This window comes from Dissoconium aciculare (assembly GCF_010015565.1).
Source record: "Dissoconium aciculare CBS 342.82 unplaced genomic scaffold K489scaffold_6, whole genome shotgun sequence".
Taxonomy (NCBI): domain Eukaryota; kingdom Fungi; phylum Ascomycota; class Dothideomycetes; order Mycosphaerellales; family Dissoconiaceae; genus Dissoconium; species Dissoconium aciculare.
The window spans coordinates 1,672,460-1,692,580 of NW_022984956.1; the positions used below are offsets into that span (position 1 = coordinate 1,672,460).

Below are 20,121 nucleotides of genomic sequence, written 5' to 3' on the forward strand. Positions count from 1 at the left end.
ATGCTACCACACGAGACCGGTGACGTCTCGTACCAGTTCATGCATAGGATTGCGCGGTCCGATTCGCCCAATCCTTGTACATGATTCGCGGCTGTATTTGCTCGGATCATCCTGGACATGCTCGACCTCGCTCATCCACTCCGATGTGTCTTTCGAGCTTCATCGCATTTGGAGCTGTAGGCGATGTAACTCGGCGATCGTTTCAGGCCTTGCGTAGTCTCATGCTTCCTCTCTCCGAACTTGATTTGGCTCGATCGGGAGCATTTGTGTTCATCCGTCTAACCATCGCAGCGCAACCCATCCGGAACGTAAGATTGCTCAGATGCTCGATGCAGACATATCGTTAGTCCTCTAGGGCCAAGTCAACGTGTCTGATATGCGTACATCCATCAGCAATGAGCGAGAAAAGAGGCTACAAGACCAGCCCTGGAGATGTCACGATGAACCAGGGAGATCGTGCTGGAGATGCCTTCCCTGCCTAGGCACGCGTCGCGGAGGGGAGGGTTACGCGCATTTCCCGTGAAAGGTGCCCAGGTGGGGGCAAAGCAAAAAGTCTCCACACCCCACCAAACTTTCACCCCAATGGCGTGTCATTTGCGACAACAGCCGACGTTCGGGATGGGAAAAAAGAGACCGGCGTCGGTAGTCGACTCACTCACTCATTTCGCATTACGCGCCGTATCTCGGTCGGTTGATGGTGAGAGTATCTAGTACTGTGAAGGGAGATAGCGGCAACCTAGGCCGCGCCCGTGGAGCGAGGGACGAACAAAACCATCGCTTTCAATTGGCTTCGTCCTTCTCCTTCTTTCCCTCTTTCTTTCCCTTTCACAAAATGGCGACTCTTACTGTATCTTCCCGGAAACGCTTCTCATCCTTCTCTGCGTCTGCTTTGGTCTTGCAGAAGTCGCAACCACATCATCCACCGTGATCGGCCACCGTGATTCATTTCCACAACCTTCACCAAAAAGTAATATTGAAGAAAAGCCTGCACTGCAACCACCGCCATCGTCAATTGACTGCAAATCATGGCGACTATCGTCCTCGGCTCGCAATGGGGTGATGAAGGCAAGGGTAAAATTGTCGATGTCATCGCCAGCAGCGGCATTCAATTGTGCTGTCGCGCACAGGGTGGACACAACGCCGGTCACACGATCGTCAAAAATGGAACGACATTTGACGTGCACATCTTGCGTGAGTGGCTGAGAATCCATGCTGGGAAGGGAAACGGGCGATTTTCAGCTAACCTATTCACTTTTCGATTGCAGCATCCGGCGTCCTGACAGACGGCTGCGTCAACCTCATCGGTTCCGGCTGTGTCGTCTACGTCCCAGGTCTGTTCAAAGAGATCGATACCCTCGAGAAGGGCGGCATCAACACCAAAGACCGCATCCTCGTCAGCGACCGGTGTCACGTCGACCTCGACCTGCACACCAAGGTCGATGGACTAGAAGAGGTCGAGCTGGGCAAGCGCAACATTGGTACCACAGGCAAGGGTATCGGTCCAACATACTCCACCAAGGCCGCCCGGAGCGGTATCCGGGTCTCCGATGTCTTCCACAAGGAAGTCTTCGACGAGAAACTCCGTCAGTTGGCCGCAGGATTCCAAAAGCGATATGGCAGCCTCCTCCAATACGACCCGGAAGACGAAATCGCCCGCTTCGACCAGTACCGTGAACGACTCCGCGAATACGCCACCGACCAGAGCCCGCTCATCGAATCCGCCGTCCGCGGCGACGTCAAGATGCTCATCGAAGGCGCCAACGCGCTGATGCTGGACATCGACAACGGCACCTACCCCTACGTGACCTCGTCCAACACCGGCCTCGGAGGCATCTTCACCGGCCTGAACATCCACCCGCGCAAGATCCGCGAAATCATCGGCGTCGTCAAGGCCTACACCACCCGCGTCGGCAGCGGCCCTTTCCCCACCGAACAGCTCAACCCCTCGGGCGAGAAGCTGCAGACCGTCGGCCGCGAATTCGGCGTCACCACCGGCCGCAAACGCCGCTGCGGCTGGCTCGACCTCGTCGTGGTCAAATTCTCCACCGCCATCAACTGGTACGACGCGCTGAACCTCACGAAGCTGGACATCCTCGACGACTTCGACGAGATCCTCGTCGGCACGGCCTACCGCGTCGACGGGCAAGTCCTGCCCGCCTTCCCGGCCGATCTCAGCGTCCTCGAGAAGGTCGAGGTCGTGTACGAGACCCTGCCCGGATGGAAGAGCCCCACCGTCGGCCTCCGACGCTGGGATGACCTGCCCGAGAACGCGAAGAAGTACATCCTCTTCATCGAGAAATCCGTCGGCGTCCCGATCAAGTATGTCGGCACGGGCCCGGGACAGGAGAACATGATCATCCGGGATTAGAGCACGGGGTTCTGTCGGGAGCGGGGACAACCCTGATGGATTTGGGATCAAATAGAAAAGAAATAGGAAGACCACGGGAATATTTCTCCGCAGACGCCTCGTCTTTTTTCTCTTTCTCTTCCGATCGCTGAACCATTTCGTATCGCCGTTACTTTCTTGTTCTTCTCCTTCATCATCGTCACGTGTCGTTCTGTAGCAAAAGGGGAAAAAAACAGAATGGGAAAGCCTTCCAGGTAGGAAGGGCAGCATAGATGGGGTGGTATGAGAGACGTCTCCCTCCCTCCCTCCTGTCCTCCTCTTTTTGACGCTCTCGAGATATGTTCTGGGGTTATGAAATCCGGTACCGTAAAGAATCATCGGCGGCAACGAGTTGCCACATGCACACGATTGCACCTCCGAAACTGTACCCAGCATGAAAATTGTGAGAATCTCTTAGATCGAGAAGTCCATAAGGTTGACTTTTTCTTTTCTCTTGGTCAGTTGTTATACTTCATTTTGGGTTCTCCTTTGGGAATCTATTTTCCGTTATGCTGCGTTTTCGTTTTTATTCTCTTTCTTTTCGGCAGGGAGAGGGAGATGGAGCGAGGGAGGGAGGTGTGATTGCATGACAAAGCCTTTCAAACAGTGAGGAAGTAATAAGACAGACGTTGGTGGAGAAATGTCGCGAAAAACAAGAGGAGTACATAGTTACAACAGGGGAAAGGTGCCTTTTTCCCATGTCCCCTCCTCCCCTCACGGCGCAGGAACAAATAGCATCCTCTCCGTGATCTCTCTCCCCCTCCGTCCCCCGGATCGCGAGACAGACCTCCTCACGATCTCCAGCTCACTCCTCCTTCGCGCCGCCCCGTCCGCTCCTCTCCGCCTTCTCGATGCTCTTCTTATCCGTCTTGATCTCCGCCGCGCCGCCGGCCCCGCCGGGGTTCATCATGCCCATCATGCCGCCGGCCGCGGCCTTCCACGGCCGCGCGAGGTCGCCCGTCGCGGGCTGGCCGAGCAGGTGCACTTTGACCAGGTTGCCCTCGAAGGCGCCCTTCAGCGGGATGATGCTCTGGATCAGCAGCGGGTTCGTGTACGCGAAGTACAGGTGCATCACCGCCATCATGCCGATGCCCATCAGTTGCGATTTGAACAATCCGCGCAGCTGTTGGCTGTCGTAAGCGTGCACGGTCGTCGTCACGGCTTTGGGCTCTTCGGTCGAACCCATGGGTGCGGGCTCGATGTATTTTAGGACGGTCATGTCTGGAGGTGAGAGAGAGGGGGAAATGTCAGTGGGCCTTTCTTCTCTCTTACGCAGTCATGTGCGGGTTCCTGTGATTTGAGCTATGGTTTCCATCGCCACGCGACAGTTGCCTCCTCTTCACCCATCATGACGCTCCTCCATTTGCGAATCTGTTCTTCTCGCGGAACGAGACTGTATTGCTGATCTCGGGTCCCACTTCTTGCACCAATCCCTCCCTCTTTTCCATCACTGCTCTCCCTCCAAATTTTTCTCCTCATCCCGTCATCGCACCGCACCGCAACCATCTCCTCACACACATGAACGAGGCAAAGAGAAACATAAAAAACATACCGCGCTTCTTGTCGATCTGCATCTTGGTGTACATGTACACTCCAAAGATGATGACGTTGCTCAGGATGTACAGCGCACGCACGCCGTTGAGGACGTTCGGGTCCTCAAACGGGATCTTCTTGGCCGCTTGCATCATCACGAGGATGATGACCAGGTTGGTGCTGCATCGAGGGCATTCGGGTCAGTATGGCATTGATCGCGATCGCGATCGCACACGCTTGATCTGGCGGGCGGGATGGGTGGCGATGCTGCTGCTGCTGCTGCTGTCGCCTTGCGCGCGACTGGTGGTGTTGGAACGATGGAGGCGATGGGTGATGGGACGTACATTTGGGGATTCATGATGGCGGTGGTGATGTGCTTTTCACTGTGTATGGAGTTGGTTGTGGTGATGGTTTGTCAAGTCGAGTAACAGGGTGGAGGGAATGTCGATATCAAAATTGTCCGGTATGTGATGGAAATTAATTGTTTGTTAATCCCGTGGTCACTCTCCACGTTGCTTCTTCTTCGGCCTTCTCCCGCCGTCCGTCTCTGCGAAATTCACCTGGCCGGGCGCCGTTTGACGGGCGGATCTAGCCGCCCCCATGCCCGGCCAGATTGTACCGCCACTCTCTTTCTCTTTCAATGTTCGACTTCCCCTCAGTATCTTCGTGCTTCGTCGATTTTTGACCGAATATATGCCCGGACGTCGTCGCGAGGATGTGCAAAATGACGTTCGATATCTACGGATCAAGTGTACAAGCACGCACAGACTGAAATGGAGCCATGTTGGCATTTCCATCACAACAACCCGCCTGGACATGGCTTGCCAGAGGTCTTTCGGAGACACTCTCCGAACCTCATCTCCGTGAGGCGCATGAAGAAAGATATCTATGTCGTATCCTTGTATTAGATGCTTAGACGTTCTCATCTCGAGCCATGGATCAGAACTAATCTTCTGGCGCTGGTGCCAGTAGACGAGAGGTCCAGGTCCAGTGCAACGGCGCACGCATTTTTCTCAAACTAGGTGTACGTACACGGCGACTTCATCGACCCGCCAAGCCGTGCTGCATGGTATCACCTTGGAGCTTGCTCGATTCACGTTGGTGGTATACTTCATGCAAACCCTCGACCGGGTGCAGGGGAACATCAAATGAGAGCATTGAATACAGCCGGGATCATGCTAGCCAGTGGACTGCACTCATCAGTGAACGGCGCCATCTCGGGACCAGGGTAGTAGCAGGTGTTGACGATGCTGTCAAATTTCAACTCCTTCCGAAAATTCGTGGGTCGAGGGCTATACAGCATATTCCTACTATAATGAACATCTCAGCTGGTGCCCGGACCTCAAGAAGGAATGTTATCGGAATGAGCGTATGTACGCAACCGTACAGAGACGGGCTATTGCCCTGCTGTGCTAGTATTGCCAAAATGAGAGCTCCCACAATGGGTGAGAAATTGGGTAATATATAGATATCCGGCGATAGCTAGCCTCCCTTCCAGGGCTCGCCTCTAATCCGATGGCGCGAATGTACGCCGCACGAGCGCTGGTCGCGGCATGACGATTCCTCTGGCAGTCGTTTCGAGACGGAATATGCCTTGTCGGGAGAGCAAATCGGAGAATTCCATCTGCACACCCGTTCCCCGAGACTCGTGGAAATTTCCTTTTCGAGCAATCCCATCCAGCTTTCAGTTCGGGAATTGCCCAAACGGGCATCAAAGCAACGTGATGTCCACTTCAGGTGAACTGGTTTCTTCGATATCGATAGTCTACCGTTTGAACATTGCCGTAGTCAATGATCACCTTGGAAAGTATTAAGGATCGGAACACCATAGCCCGTAATTGGTAAATTAGGGTTGAGGTTGCAATAATACCGAGCTACTACAAAGTAGTTATGCTTTGGAAGTATTATTTCAAAGCTATCGCATCGTCAGCATCGGAAGAAAGAGGATCGCGAAGATATGTCGTGGGGTATGCAGGGTAGCTGTGGAATATGGAGACTGTTTGGTTGGCTTCAGTGACAACGTGTCGATCGGGTCCCAGCAGTAATCGAATTTCTGTTAGCTGTCGGAAACCCACGAGACAAACAAGGTCAAATTACTGATCTCTTCATCTAGATTGGTGTTTCTTTGATCACTTATGAAGGCGTATCAGTTTAAAAGCCTCCTTGTTTGAAGCATTGTTTCGCTCTAAAAGATTCCATCCACCCCCATTGTGTCGCCGAACGCAGCCGCGGTAATACAAACGTCGAATTGACATACTTCACCCTCGATAGTCGCAATATTTTGGATACAAGGCTCGAGAGGCTCCGAGAAGCAACAACAGTCTACCACTGTTCCTATGGAACTGGGAAATTACTCACTGATTTTGTCGGGAGGCTTGACGAAGTGCCAGGCCATGAGAATCGAACGAGTGAAGAAGCGTAATTCGATATTCGTGCTGGAGTGATGGCGAGTCCGGCACAATGGAATTATCCAAATGCCAAAGATTTCTCATGGTAGTGGTACCCAGCTTCCCAGCACGCGTAGATAGAGAAGCATTATTCAGGTCGAACAGCGTCCGCTTGAGACCATCGTTACAACCGAGGAGATTCTGAAGTGGATTCTTGGTTTCCCTGTGAGAATTCCAGCGGGCCTTTATTCATCAAATCGAGGAGGTTTGATAAAATATCGTACAATTTCTTTGCGCCGTAATATCTGATACATGTTTTGATCAGGATCAACCTAACAGCTACTGCCAAGAAGCTCAATGGCGGCCACGATATAGTGCCAGGCTTCAAAACCGGGAATTTGGAGAAACAATTGCAGGTATGTTTATTTAGAACCGTTTCTTCAAACCCGCCATAGGCTCTGAGATTGTGTATTTGGCGCGACACGTGTCCGGATAATCAAATTGGTAGGAGTTGCGAGTGCAATAAGTAGAATCTGAGAACGCGAGTTGGCATGCGAAGCCAATCGTATCGATGGTGCCTTACAGCATGAGTGGAATGACGATTCCGCCGACGGAACCGCTCTTATTTACGATTCCTGTTACCAGAGCTCTTCTTAGGTCGAAGAAATGACCAACGCTAGCAACGACAGGAGTCTTGAGCAGAGCTCCACCAATTCCTCCGAACATGCCGTAAACCAACATCAAATGTCAGTATCCTGATGGACTCAATCAGTTATCGTATCAAGAGACGTGCTAAGGGAGCCCCACGTTCACAAGTCCCTAGCAACATCATCGATGCAACAAGTGTAGAGCTCCCGAGTACCACCAACAATCTGGGTCCTCGCCGATCAAAGACATTTCTAACATATAACCTGCAGAAAAATTTGAAGAAATGGTTGACGTTAAAAATCCATCCAATCTTAGTTGGTGATTTATAGGTTAGCAGGTAGGTTTTAAGATAGGCTTGAAACACAGCCGTTGTATTGACCATGCCCAAGACAAGGGTGAGAGCGAGCATTTTGGGATCAATCTTGGGTGCGTATCCGCAGCTGCAAGAGGATCAACTTAAGCTCTACATCCACCAACTGCCGACATGTTTTCACTTTCACATACACATTGTTTATATGTCTTCCGATGTTGGCTTCACTCAATCCGTTGGTAAAGCAATCGGCTACGAGAGCATCATCCCTCAGCTACAAACAATGGTCGGAAACAATGACGCAGGGATAATTTCCGCCCTGATTACAAATAACATTGGCGAGGCCGACGAGGTCTGGAGTAAGGTCCTAGAGCCCCTTGCCATTAAAGGCTCACTAGCAACACATATGTCAGAGACCAAGTCATTCCATGAATCCATATCTTGGAATGAAATACAAACTCTGAGAATCATGAATATCGCCGAACACCAATGCACAAGTGTGACGTGTTTACTTTTCAATCGCTCGCCTTTTATGACCTCGTGCATTCACCCGCAAAAGTTATCTCAGAGTGATGAGGTCTGATCACAGGAGTAGGCTCTGTCATGGTCCTCGAAACATTCCCCCCATCGAAACTCTGATAAGCCGCCCTCCCGCCAGCGTTGGGCACTTCAATCATACCCTCTTGATTGGCTGCGCAGTATCCCTTGCAGGAACCCCTCCAAACAAGTGGGTCTTGACGAACGATAATATTCCCACTCCGCAATCTAGCGACCGTGCTTACTATCGTACCTCCATGAAATCAACAGTCGCATGGCAGTCCGCCTCTCCTCCTGCCCCTCATTCGATTCCTCGTCGCACTTCGCCGCCCCTCGTCACTCCTACCTGCGGTGCGCTTGATCACACTGCTCCCAAACGAGCGGTAGTACATGAACCAGGCAATCGAGTGAGATCCTCGATATTGTCCAAGCCTCATGCCTACATAATGGAATATCTTAGGTCGCTTATAGGTCTTGCGAGACGTTTTCGAACAGTCAAGCGCGTGACAGAGTTGGCATTTGGACAAATTTAGTTGAGTACATATGGCTTCAAAGTGTAATGACATGCTGCTTCACAGGGAAAGCCTTCGATCAACAGCTCCCGACCTCGTACGCATCCCAAAGGAAGTTTGGGGCGATGCATTCGTCGTCCTCTCCATTGTCATAAGCTTCTTCAAGTTCGTATCAATTCATACAATCATCGAACGAGCCGCATAAATACAGAACGTAATTCCTCAAGTTGTGAATCTCTAAGCTCCGTGATTCTCTGGAGTCAATGCGCATTCGGTGTTCCCGCCGCCCGAGACGACGCCGCTTGGTGTAGACTCGCATTCCGGGTTCGGGTAGACAACGAACTCCCAAGCATTAGCTGCTGCTATCGTGAGGAGAAGCATCGACAGGAGCGATGTCGATCCCATCTTGGGCTGCAGACTCGTCGATTCTGGGAGGGGATTTTCTCGGCCTGACGGATATACAGTCGTCTTCGTAGGTTGGATCGTCCGCGGTGTGTAGGGCTGTGAAAAATGTGAAGATGGAATGTCGAAAGCTTTGGAGGGTTATCTTCTGAGGGATGTTTATGATGATGTCCCGACGCCATTGTATCGCATTTATGAGATAGCGGATTGGAAATGGTTCGTTCGCCTCCAGGTCGGCCTCGTATTGCTTGAAGACTACGTCCCTCCAGGTGCGATTGAGGTTTCTGGTCGTCATGATCGAGCTGGTATAATTGTTGGCGAGCGGATCCTTTATGAATCGTTCCGTTTGGGGGTGGATTTTTATCACGATGATCTCCATGTCCCTGCCTCACACGTGATGTTGACTTCACGTGCCTTTGGGCTTATCGCCCTTATCCGTCCTTCGCCCGTCCTTCGCCTCAATTCGTCGCGCCCGTCCTTCGCGCTCGTCTTCACGCCGTCCTTCCGCGCTAGCGTATACGCCCACTCTCTCCTGTACCTAGGTAGACATTGGCCCCCACGTTACTGACACGACACTCTTCGATTTCGTTGGGACGTCTACAACTTAAAGATATTTTGAGGATTTCGACGGAAACAAGGTCGCGATGATCATTATGGACGGCACAATTCAAACAGCTTCACTTGTTCCCAGGTTGAAGCAACCCACGGTGCGATCGCGATCCTGGCAAGAACGGGAGCATTGCTGATTCGTCATTTGTCCAACTTATTGAGTTACGGCACGAGAAACTCGAGGTCCCCCCTTGGTTGTCTCGATGCTTTCAAATCGTCCGTACAACCCACAACCCACAGCCAACTGGCCAATAGAACAAGGCCCAAGCTGCCAAGTGTAAACAGTATAGCAGAGATTCGGACCACGGCTCGATACGACTGCGACTGCGACTGCGACTGCGACTGCATCCAGAAGGAGGGCACAGATATCGGCAAATTACGCAGTGCTACAAAGACAGATTAGCTGCTTCAGAGCTCACAGCAGGCTATGTAGTGCAGCGAGGCCTTTACGCAATCTGTCGTCTGGTAGTCGAAGAAGTCTTCGCACATATGAACCTCGTCAGAATATGCGAGAGGACGATAGTCCATTCTATCGGTTGAGGCTTGTACCAATTCTGACCTTGCTGACATATCGTACTGATTTCGTGTGATGTCTGATTAGAGCGCATAGAACTGGTTAGAGACCGACCAGCTTGCGAAGGATTTATGACCCACGCGGCAGCTCTTCGAGAGGAAAACTCGACCAATCATCTCGGAACTTCGACCAATCCTCTCGAGAATCGTCAGTGCCATCTCGAGAGGGCCAGATGGAACGGCAGATACCCCAAATCCAAGGCTGTTCATGATGGGACATGAATATGACGTCTCTTTCCCTGAACATGAGTCGCCTTTCTAGCTGCAATTCCTTGACCGTAAAATCTTCTTCTTCATCGCTCCGCGGACCCCGCTCGATTAGCCATGATCGAGCTAACTCGTGGATGACGCCCTTGAACTTGTATGACATCCGTAAGCCGGTGCCGTATTCACCCGCTTCGGTCGGCCACAATTTAAGTCGCTCCAGCGGCCTGCCGGTTTTGATCGGGCTGATGGTCTTCCAGATTGAGCAGGCTAGTGCTTCGTCAATAGCACAATTGATCAAGGTCTCCTTCACATCGCCTATCTTTAACCATTGACATTCAGCGTCTACGGGCTCTCGATCCTCCCCGTCGAAATCAGGCTCGTACGTAGGGTCTCGGGTTACCCGCCAATTAGAGCAATCTAATATGAAGGAGAGGGCTCGTAGTGCCTTCATCTCGCCGAAACATTTGTATAATTCGGCCTCAGATGCTCTAGACATGTTGCGCTTCACTAGTATAGTAAGCTCTTCTAAATTCGGACACTGATCCCGTAGTTGTAAAACGCAATCCTTAGTAAAGTAAAAAGGTAGATCCTGTGGATCGCGACCGTTTGGTTGAAAGGGTATTACCTCGAGAGGATGGAGGCTGAGTTTCCTAAGCGACTGTCCATGATGGGTAAAAACAGTATCGACGATCTGATAATCTATCGGCCCGACGATAGATAGTTGTCTTAGAGGTTTAAAAGACCGGAAGAACGAAATTGCCTGATGACTGAAATGAGGCCTTTCTACCCATAGATCGTTGCGTGCAAGATAGACGGAGAGCGTTTGAAGGCGGGGAAATGACTGGGTCTGCATCCATTCCATAGTCTCGCCAGTAAGTCCACCCCGATGATTATTGAGCCACCCGCCGAGAGCGAGATGTTGCAAAGAGGTAAAGTCGATATGTCTGGCCCAATCCTCTAGTGCTTGAGGGTCAATCAACCGCGTAATACCTCTAAGCGATAGAGACTTTAGTAGTCCTTTCTTCCTAGGAACAAACCCTGGGAGGCTTCGCCACGACTTTCGAGTTCTTGGCCAACGAGAGCTACGAGAGCCGCCTGGGGAGAGGTTAAGGACAATGATCTCGCTTAGATTCGGAGCAAGACTAGAAGCTAGCTCCATTACAGCCTCTAGGTTAAAATCGTCCGTTCCATTACTGTCGCGTGGAGTACAAATAGCCTTAAGCGTAGAGAGACAAGGCGATGTAGCAAGCTCCATCTCGTAGGCGTGAGGGGTAGTACAAAGTAAGGATCGGAGGTTAAAGGTTAGGTGATGGAGCCTACACCGGGGATGTCGCTTATGTAGTAGTCGAAGCAAAGTCGGCGGAAATTGGCTTCGGCAATCGAAGACGAGATCTTCGAGCGAGATTTCGGCTTTGTTAAGGAGGTCAACTAACGGAGCCCATGCTATGTCTTCATCCGACGACGGCTCGATCACATCCCGATCGGGTACTACATACATGCCTCTATAATAGATTTTATCCTCATCTAGCAGTGGGCTCACCATGTCAAGAGAATCAGTCCAAATCGACCCATTAGGCCAACGTTCGGATGAACGCTCGAGTTCCTTGCCCCTCAAAGCTCCTTTGATGGTGATATGCCGAACGCAGGAGAAGGAACTGGTATACGAGAGAGCATCCCGAAGTGCGATAATATCGCGCCGCAAGTCTTCAGGCTCATAGACCGTAAGATAAATTCGCTCGAACACAGCGAAAAGTGAGGCTTCGTGGCAAGCAACGCTCGTCAAGCTGAAGTTCCGTAAGGCGGATGGCTCAAGACCGCCTGCGATATGCTGTCGGAGCTCGAGTGGCAATGAGAGCAGAGACATCTTGGTCGCGGGCAAAGCTGGTGAAGTTTGAGCAGTTGTCTTGGTCGTTGCGACAAAAGCAGCTGTGCGGTGCAAGTAGGTCTCTTCAAAGCCCGTGATGGCGTCGATGTCGTCAATGTCGGAGCGACCCTTCGGATTCAGTACAGCGTACGTGCCGTCCTCAGACTGATCCTTCTTGAATTACACCGACGAGCCTCCGCCGCCCGAATCTAGGATCATGCAGACAAATCTTCATGGTGGTGTAAGAGCATTACACGGCCGGAGACGTGGAGGGTGCGTCTCCCACTGATCGATCGTCCGTTTGACGTTCGGATGCAGCTTTCGGCCCGAATGGACAACCCCGCCACTTCCTCCGGGCTGCCGTCACGGCGATGCGCTAGCCGCTTTGATGAGATTCGTGTACCGACCGCACTTCATCACCCGCCTTCTTCATGCTGAAAAATGCAGGAGTGCATGGCCTTCGCGATACGTGCACAATGAATACACGTCCACGTCGCTCCATATCAGGGAAGAGCCCGGATCATCGACGCCGGGTCTTATGACTGTGGCAGTCTGTGGTAGCGACGGATATTGGACCTCCCGTATACCGGATTAAGGGCACGTATCCCTCACTTCGCGCCATGGATCCGACGCTTTGCTACATACTCCTGCATAGTATATGCTGACACGCCCGCGGCCCATCAATTCATGTATCGCCTGGTAAAAATTGACGACCCTTTCTTCGAGTATCCCGCTTGGCGATGAGGTATTCTAATGCGATCAAAGGGAGGCCAAGAACTGTAGCTGGGACCGACAACCTTATGCTCAGGCTGCCTGAAAGTCTGCCCTAGAGTCCACTTGCATGGAACCGTTGTCGATCTTGCGCCCAGCGCATGTCGCGTCCGCCAATTCTCTCGCGGAGAGATTTGCCTTACGAAGACTTGTGCGCTTACGGTACAGAGTTCGATGTACAGCAGCCTGTTGATGTACCCTTCCCCCCCTTCTCGCCTTACGCCGCCCTCGCGTAATTTGCATAGTGCTTTGATGATACGCAGCTAACACGCCAATGTGGAGATCGTGGCCCGGCGGGTGTGTGTGCTGCCAACGTGGGATTCATGTAATATGTACTTCACTCCATCATTGGCACGGCTGTTGTCGATGTTATATAGAGCTCATCGAACCGCTCTTCCAGACCCGAACATCGACGTGACTGCTTTTCTGTAGCTTTCGGCTGGGCTCATCACAGCTTTCTCTCTATATACCTTACACGCGCAAACTCCGTTGACGTCCTCATCGACAACAGCACTACATACGCTCATCATGGGTTTGGCCCTCAAGCGTCCTGATGACGCCGTCGGGAAGACATGGCCTGCAATTGCTATCGGAATGTTCGTCGCCTTTGGCGGCGTCCTCTACGGCTATGTAAGCAATGGACATATATCGTCGAGTTCACTGGACAGGGCAGCAATCATTCACTTATTGTCTACTTATCTAACCGCTTTGGGCTCAGGACACCGGGACCATCTCCGGCATCCTAGTAATGCCGTACTGGGTACAATCCTTCAAGTCGCCTGGGCAAGACAGAATTACACCCTCAGAGGACTCCTTGATCGTCTCGATTCTGTCGGCCGGAACATTCTTCGGCGCGTTACTCGCGGCTCCCACGGCGGATATCCTCGGTCGCAAGTATGGCCTCATGGCATCGGCAGCAATCGTGTTCAACCTCGGAGTTATATTGCAGGTCGCGTCGACGACTCAGCCTCTCTTCATTGCCGGTCGATTCTTCGCTGGGCTCGGTGTTGGTTTGATCTCGGCCATCGTACCCCTCTATCAATCCGAGACGGCACCTAAATGGATCCGTGGAACGATTGTCGGAGCTTACCAATGGGCCATCACCATCGTGAGTGAAATCATATAGCAGGAAGTCACTGCTTCAGGGACAATTTCACTTACTGTTGACGATCAGGGTCTCTTCCTCGCGGCAATCGTCAACTACGGGACCGGACAACGTAATGATTCCGGCAGCTATCGTATCCCCGTCGCCATTCAATTCGCATGGAGTCTGATCATCGTCGTCGGTCTCATCTTCTTGCCCGAGACGCCTCGTTATCTCATCAAGCGGAACAGGCCTGAACAGGTACATTCATTCTCAAGGTTTATCACCGTCTCACGAATTGCATTAATGACCTCCTCCCAGGCTGCCAAAGCGTTAAGCGTACTACGACGAATCCCGGCAGATGACCCTGGCATCAAACACGAATTGAGCGAGATCCAGGCCAACCACAATTACGAGTTGACGTTGGGCAAGGCGACGTATCTTGACTGTCTCAAGGGCACGATCGGCAAACGACTTTTGACCGGATGTCTGTTGCAAGGCCTCCAACAACTTACTGGTGTTGTAAGTCAAGCTGGTCGGATCAAAGAACAAAAGGGAACAGGCACGCTAATACATTTCACAGAACTTCATCTTCTACTACGGCGTACGTGTGACCGAAAGATTGCCAACCACAACGACCAACTAACCACCTTCGAAAACCTCCAGACCCAGTACTTCCAAAACGCCGGATTCGCCCAAGGCGGATTCACCATCCAAGTCATCACAAAGTAGGTCACCTTTCCCCCGTCTGTCCTCCATTCACCGACTAACGCACTCCTTTCTCACAGCACCGTCAACGTCGTCTCCACAATCCCAGGCCTCTACCTCGTCGAGAAACTCGGCCGCCGCAACCTGCTCCTTCTCGGCGCCGTCGGCATGGCTGTCTGTCAATTCATCGTCGCCATCACGGGCACCGTCGCCGCGTCGACCAATCTCGATGCGCAACGTGCCGCGATCGCCTTCGTCTGCTTTTATATTTACTTTTTCGCCTCGAGTTGGGGACCCGTGGCGTGGGTCGTGACGGGTACGTTTCCTCGATGCAAATCGCGTCAATGATTGTGGGCTGCGAATATGTTTTATTGGGAGATGGATGTGCTTTTGCTGATGGTGAGATTCCCACAGGCGAGCTTTTCCCACTCAAGGTCCGCGCGAAATGCCTCTCGATAACCACTGCGACGAACTGGTTGCTGTAAGTCGGAGATGCTCGACACCTGCATCGACATGAGCTTCTCTGCCATGTTATCCGCCATGGGTCCATTGCTGACGAGTGTTGTCGTCCACCACAGGAATTTCGCCATCGCCTACGCGACGCCCTACATGGTCAACGCCGACGCCGCCAACCTCCAGAGCAAAGTCTTTTTCATCTGGGGCTCTTTCTGGTAAAGTTTCTCCTCATGCGCCATCCCATTTCATGCCTCTCCTTCTATCATCGTCACTAAAGCTTTTTTCCTGATACAAAAACAGTTTCATCTGCATCCTCTTCGTCTACTTCATGATCTACGAGACTAAAGGTCTCTCCCTTGAGGAAGTCGACGAACTCTACGAACGCGTCCAGAAGGCTTGGAAGAGCCAGGGGTTTGTCCCGCAGGTCCGGTTCCAGGAATTGGATACTACGAGGAGGAAGAGTTTGACGGAATTTGTCGAGGAGAGGAGGCGGAGTGTTGAGGGGACTGAGAATGTCGGTGGTGGGAAGGTTTGAAGAGGGAAGGTGGACTTGAGATATCTTGGAGATAGTTCTGAGGATGATATGAGATCTCGGTAACATTTCCGTACTTCTTTTCCTCCGACACAATTTACGTTTCCGAGACGATATACACGAAGCTTCTATCCCATCCGCTCGCCAAACAATCCGTTTCAAGTCCTGCCACATGCTACTACCTCCCACTTCACCGGCCCATCGTATCCCGCATAAGTGACGTGATCGCCAGTGTTCCCCGGGTTGAACGCCGCAGTCACACAATCGCCGCTCTCCGACTGATCCGAGCGCATGGGACAGACGTACGTCGTGCTGGCGCTCGGATGGTTTCCATTGCTGGGGTTGTCGAGTTCCCAGACTTCGGTGCCGTGGTGTTGGTAAATGTCGTTGGGCGTTTGGTTGATGCCGTAGGCGTTGGAGACGGGAGGGGAGCGGGGGATGGAGTCTGGAGGGGTTTGATGTCGTCAGTGGATTAGATTGTTAAGAATACTGACGGAGAAGACGTGTAGATTAATGCAGATGAGGAGAGAAGGTCTTACCATATCCGTGCGTCACCCTGATAAAATCGCCCACTTGGCTCGGACTCGCGCCGCTCTTGCCATTGAACCATTTCGCAAACGCAAAATTCCCCGTGCGTGGCTGGCCGAAGGAGTATCCTCGCGTGGTCTTCGCACTGAGACCCAGAGCGGTGTTGGTGCGGAATTCGGCGAATGCGAGTGCTGCGAGCGCGCCGCCGAGACTTCCTCCTGTGCTGAAGAGATTGTAGTTTGCGTAGGGGCCTTTGATGTTGTCGTTGATGAGTTTGAGGGTCGGACCGCGGACGGCGTTCCAGGCTGAGTGATAAGGAGAATATGTCAGCTCTGATGATCTGGTACCGAGAGGCATCACCATCGTTCACCTTCGAGGAACCCTTCATGAACCTGGCAGCCGCTGCATGTCGGGTTGCCGTAATCGACCAACTTGATCTTTGCATCTTGCTCGAAATTCTCCGTATTGGCCGAGCCAGGAAATACGATGAAGAAGGTCTTGAGATCGTCCCGACGGAGGAGTGGGATGTTGAAGACCGAGGTTCCGTCGTTGACGATGGTCCGGTTGACGTAGTTCCAGATGGTGCCACTCAAGTCCTTAGTCGTGGATGCGTTGCAGTTGTTGGTGTACTGGTATCCGACTCCGGCTCCGTCGCGGATCGTGCTGTAGTAGGAGTCACCTGAGAGCAGTGAGATCTATCAGCGTTGTAGTTAAGCTGTGATACTATGAGCCAGAGATGTACCTGCTAGTCTTGCTGCTCCCACGCTGGAGACCACAGCGGTCAGTGAAATTGCTAGGATTTTGGAATACATCGTTGCGCGCTCAGGTTTAACACGCTCTGGATGGGTGATTCTGCGAAACGAGACATTCGATCATGGACATGACTGGCATTTATATAGCTGGCAAGACGAAATCGAGAGACTCGAAGCAGCCACGATCTCGTGTGATCAATTCCTTCGATTCGCTGGCAAACATGATACAGCGAGTCGTATCATTCCGATGCCTGCTCCATCTTCGCTTACAGCAGTCGAATCCTTTCGGAGGTTTTGCGAGTGAAGACCGAGTGGTGAGCAGTCTCGTCAGGATTTCGAGGCTTAAGCAGGGCTCTCTCATTCGTCTAATGATTGATTAGATCGTCATGTGACTCACCATGGCTGACGAAAAGTCAAGCCTACTAACGGGCCTGATATAAGCGACAGTAAGCTTGCAATGGTGCTACATCATGTCTGAGGGAAACGTCCTTAGACGAGGGGCTTTGCAACGCCGATATAAGCACTACGTTCTTGGGATCAGCTAAAATCTGGTCGGACTTCAGCCAAAAGGATTTAGCTCCATTGCTAATGCAGGCACTGGGGCCAAATCGTCCTTCACGGACATAGTCGAGCATGGTCGTGGTCCAATAGACACACTCCTTGGGGCCAGGTTATTGCGCTATCTGGCAAAATTCAGAGACCCGTCGGCTGCATGTTCATACTCGTCGGCTAAATTGTCTACTGTATTTCACATCGCTTCTGTCCGAAACCAGGTGTTCCTTGCTCAAGGCCATGATTTAGGCGAGGCGCCAACAACATCATCCGTGAGGACCTCCATGGGCAGAGCCGCGGAAGCCGAAGACTTACCATGAGTCGCCTGCGTCCAGTCGCCTTTGGTGTCACATATCCCAGCTGATAGGAAACGAGCGCAGCCTACCTGGAATACATAGCATGATCGTTTCGGACGAGACGAGATTCGATGAATTAGACAATCCGACAAGCACTGCGCGCGATGCGTCCTCAATCTACTGCAAGAACGCCATGGATCATCACTCGGTCCTGGTTGGGCAGTGTGGTCCACAAGCATGGACAGACGCAGGGTTGGGTGACAAGCCCAAGGAGTGTTCGGGCACTAAAGAGGGAAATGGACATACCTGGTATTGAGCAGGGTTGATTCGTATCACTGCTGTGGATGCGTGGGATGCTGAGGTAATGGCCGGGAAGAGATATTCGGACTCGTTCAATTTGACTTGTTGCGCGTTAGCTTGGCCTTCAGAGCGGAGTCCAAAGGGGTTCGACTTACTTTCTGACATTATCTGCCCATTTCCATCCCTGGTGGCCGTATGCCATGACTAACAAGAAACGGCGAAGTGCCGACTTGTTTTTGTTTCCTCGTACGATACAAATTGTGGGCGGGACTGTTGACGTTGTACAATGATAAAATGCGAGTGCACCATGAACACTAGTCAATCTAATTGATCAACTCGGAAACGTTCATTGGCATCTCGTCGATTTGTGTTGAGTAGTACACTAAGAGAATGTCAGTGATAGGTTGATTATTTTAAACTCGTTGATCAACTCACACTCAATGTCACGAAGGATACGGACATCTTCGCTAGTGACGAAGTTGATGGCGAGCCCCTTCCTGCCAAATCGGCCAGATCGACCAATGCGGTGGATGTAGTTTTCACGGTTGGATGGCAGATCGTAGTTGATCACAACACTGACTTGCTGCACATCGATTCCTCGCGCCCAAACATCAGTGCTGATGAGAACTCGGCTGTTGCCTTGTCGGAACTCGCTCATAATACTGTCTCGCTCCTTCTGCGGCATCTCTCCGTGCATAGCAGACACGGTGAAGTTTGCCTCGCGCATCTTGTCCGTGAGCCAGTCCACCTTTCGGCGAGTGTTGCAGAAGATGACGGCTTGTGTGATCGTCATTGAGTCGTAGAGATCGCAGAGTGTGTCGAACTTCCAGTCCTCCTTTTCAACCGCAACGAAATATTGCTTCAATCCTTCAAGGGTCAACTCATCACGCTTGACCAAGATACGGACCGGATCGGTCATGAACTTTGTGGTCATGTCGAGAACATCGTGAGGGAGAGTAGCAGACACCACCACAACTTGAGTAGCCGGTGGAAGGTATCGATAGACGTCGTAAATCTGTTCGCGGAAACCACGGTTGAGCAGTTCGTCGGCTTCGTCAAGAACAAGCATTTTGATGTTGCGGGTGCGCAAGTGGCGACGACGAATCATATCGGCGACACGACCCGGGCTACCAGAGACAATGTGCTGTCCGTATTCGAGTTTGCGGATATCTTCGCCAACATTTGTTCCACCGATGCATGCATGGCATTGGACGTTCATGTAATCTCCAAGCGCAAGAAGAACAGACTGGATTTGAGTTGCAAGCTCGCGGGTGGGTGAGAGTACAAGCGCTGATACCTGGTCAGCGATGTCAGATTTGCAGTATGAACAGCACATACCTTGTGTCTCTCGGACAGCAGTGTCGATAACCTGTAGAATCGAAATACTGAATGTCGCAGTCTTTCCGGTACCAGATTGTGCTTGCGCGATCGTGTCTCTACCCTTGCAAATTTGAACGATTGCTCGGGACTGAACAGCTGAAGGTGATTCGTAGCCGTATGCATAGATTCCTCGAAGAAGGTTCTCCTTCAAGTGCATCGCCTCGAAAGTGGGCGCAACAGACACTTCTTTGGACGTGGAGAACTCCATGCGTTCATCCGCCTTGCGGTCGATGCCTTCGTCCGCCATTGTGCCGATTTGTCAAGCTTTCTGCAATTTGTTTGAGGGACTCTGATGGTGCTTTCCAGCAAGTGAGTATAGACTTCACGTGCGATGCAGGGAATGTGCAGAAGAAATTCGGTTGCGACGTCAAGCTACCTAGGTATACGCCATGTAGTTTTCAAGCTTTAACGTACCCTACCACCGAGCCGGTCACACCACCGAGCCGGTCAAAACGCGCCCACAACGCGTCTTCGAGCTTCTTCCTCTTATTATATGACAATATTTGCCTACAATGCTCTCTCAAACTGAGGGAAGACTTTCTTTAGCCCTTCAAGCATATATTACCCACCAAGTTCCATCTCTTCGAGCTGCAGCAAATGCATACGACGTTCCATTTGAAACCCTCCGCGAAAGACACCTCGGCATCCACCCACGCGCGCAAACCCTTGCGAACTCGCGTAAACTCAACAATAATGAAGAGCAGCTCATAGTCGAGAAGATTCTCTATTTATCGAAGCAAGGATTCCCTCCTCGGCGCGCTGTTGTTGAAGATATAGCGAATACAATGCTGCGA

General features: G+C 51.8%; 9 protein-coding genes across 9 annotated transcripts; 4 read left to right on the forward strand and 5 right to left on the reverse strand.

Annotated features, from left to right (window-relative positions):
* The first annotated feature begins 625 nt into the window (after positions 1 to 625).
* On the forward strand, positions 626 to 2,573 carry K489DRAFT_380592 (Adenylosuccinate synthetase). Its single transcript, XM_033604915.1, has 2 exons — positions 626 to 1,191; positions 1,266 to 2,573. Exons 1-2 carry the CDS (start codon positions 1,026 to 1,028, stop codon positions 2,366 to 2,368), a joined length of 1,269 nt encoding a protein of 422 aa, XP_033460224.1. The 5' UTR covers positions 626 to 1,025; the 3' UTR covers positions 2,369 to 2,573.
* A 618-nt stretch (positions 2,574 to 3,191) lies between these two features.
* K489DRAFT_410244 (inorganic phosphate transport PHO88) lies at positions 3,192 to 4,277 on the reverse strand (the record flags this gene model as incomplete). The annotated part of the gene is made up of 3 exons (XM_033607686.1): positions 3,192 to 3,607; positions 3,939 to 4,099; positions 4,264 to 4,277. 3 exons carry the CDS (start codon positions 4,275 to 4,277, stop codon positions 3,192 to 3,194), a joined length of 591 nt encoding a protein of 196 aa, XP_033460225.1.
* A 2,608-nt stretch (positions 4,278 to 6,885) lies between these two features.
* Positions 6,886 to 7,050, reverse strand: K489DRAFT_319912 (uncharacterized protein; the record flags this gene model as incomplete). Its single annotated transcript, XM_033601418.1, has 1 exon — positions 6,886 to 7,050. A coding segment is annotated over one exon (165 nt), but the record flags the coding sequence as incomplete, so codon positions are not given.
* Positions 7,051 to 7,334: 284 nt separating this feature from the next.
* K489DRAFT_370758 (uncharacterized protein) lies at positions 7,335 to 7,847 on the forward strand (the record flags this gene model as incomplete). The annotated part of the gene is made up of 1 exon (XM_033603173.1): positions 7,335 to 7,847. The coding sequence occupies one exon, from the start codon at positions 7,335 to 7,337 to the stop codon at positions 7,845 to 7,847; it is 513 nt and encodes a 170-aa protein (XP_033460227.1).
* Positions 7,802 to 8,585, forward strand: K489DRAFT_227016 (uncharacterized protein). The gene has a single exon (XM_033599776.1). It carries the CDS (start codon positions 7,837 to 7,839, stop codon positions 8,332 to 8,334), a length of 498 nt encoding a protein of 165 aa, XP_033460228.1. The 5' UTR covers positions 7,802 to 7,836; the 3' UTR covers positions 8,335 to 8,585.
* Positions 8,586 to 9,967: 1,382 nt separating this feature from the next.
* Positions 9,968 to 11,968, reverse strand: K489DRAFT_388937 (uncharacterized protein; the record flags this gene model as incomplete). Its single annotated transcript, XM_033606458.1, has 1 exon — positions 9,968 to 11,968. The coding sequence occupies one exon, from the start codon at positions 11,966 to 11,968 to the stop codon at positions 9,968 to 9,970; it is 2,001 nt and encodes a 666-aa protein (XP_033460229.1).
* A 1,000-nt stretch (positions 11,969 to 12,968) lies between these two features.
* K489DRAFT_380596 (MFS transporter) lies at positions 12,969 to 15,965 on the forward strand. Its single transcript, XM_033604916.1, has 10 exons — positions 12,969 to 13,369; positions 13,458 to 13,847; positions 13,914 to 14,084; positions 14,145 to 14,345; positions 14,407 to 14,427; positions 14,490 to 14,551; positions 14,612 to 14,847; positions 14,946 to 15,012; positions 15,110 to 15,202; positions 15,288 to 15,965. Exons 1-10 carry the CDS (start codon positions 13,268 to 13,270, stop codon positions 15,520 to 15,522), a joined length of 1,578 nt encoding a protein of 525 aa, XP_033460230.1. The 5' UTR covers positions 12,969 to 13,267; the 3' UTR covers positions 15,523 to 15,965.
* On the reverse strand, positions 15,678 to 18,149 carry K489DRAFT_410248 (alpha/beta-hydrolase; the record flags this gene model as incomplete). Its single annotated transcript, XM_033607687.1, has 5 exons — positions 15,678 to 15,964; positions 16,059 to 16,352; positions 16,418 to 16,726; positions 17,954 to 18,048; positions 18,103 to 18,149. The coding sequence occupies 5 exons, from the start codon at positions 18,147 to 18,149 to the stop codon at positions 15,678 to 15,680; spliced, it is 1,032 nt and encodes a 343-aa protein (XP_033460231.1).
* Positions 18,150 to 18,270: 121 nt separating this feature from the next.
* On the reverse strand, positions 18,271 to 19,574 carry K489DRAFT_319595 (DEAD-domain-containing protein; the record flags this gene model as incomplete). The annotated part of the gene is made up of 3 exons (XM_033601401.1): positions 18,271 to 18,329; positions 18,383 to 19,237; positions 19,286 to 19,574. 3 exons carry the CDS (start codon positions 19,572 to 19,574, stop codon positions 18,271 to 18,273), a joined length of 1,203 nt encoding a protein of 400 aa, XP_033460232.1.
* Between the last annotated feature and the right edge of the window lie 547 nt (positions 19,575 to 20,121).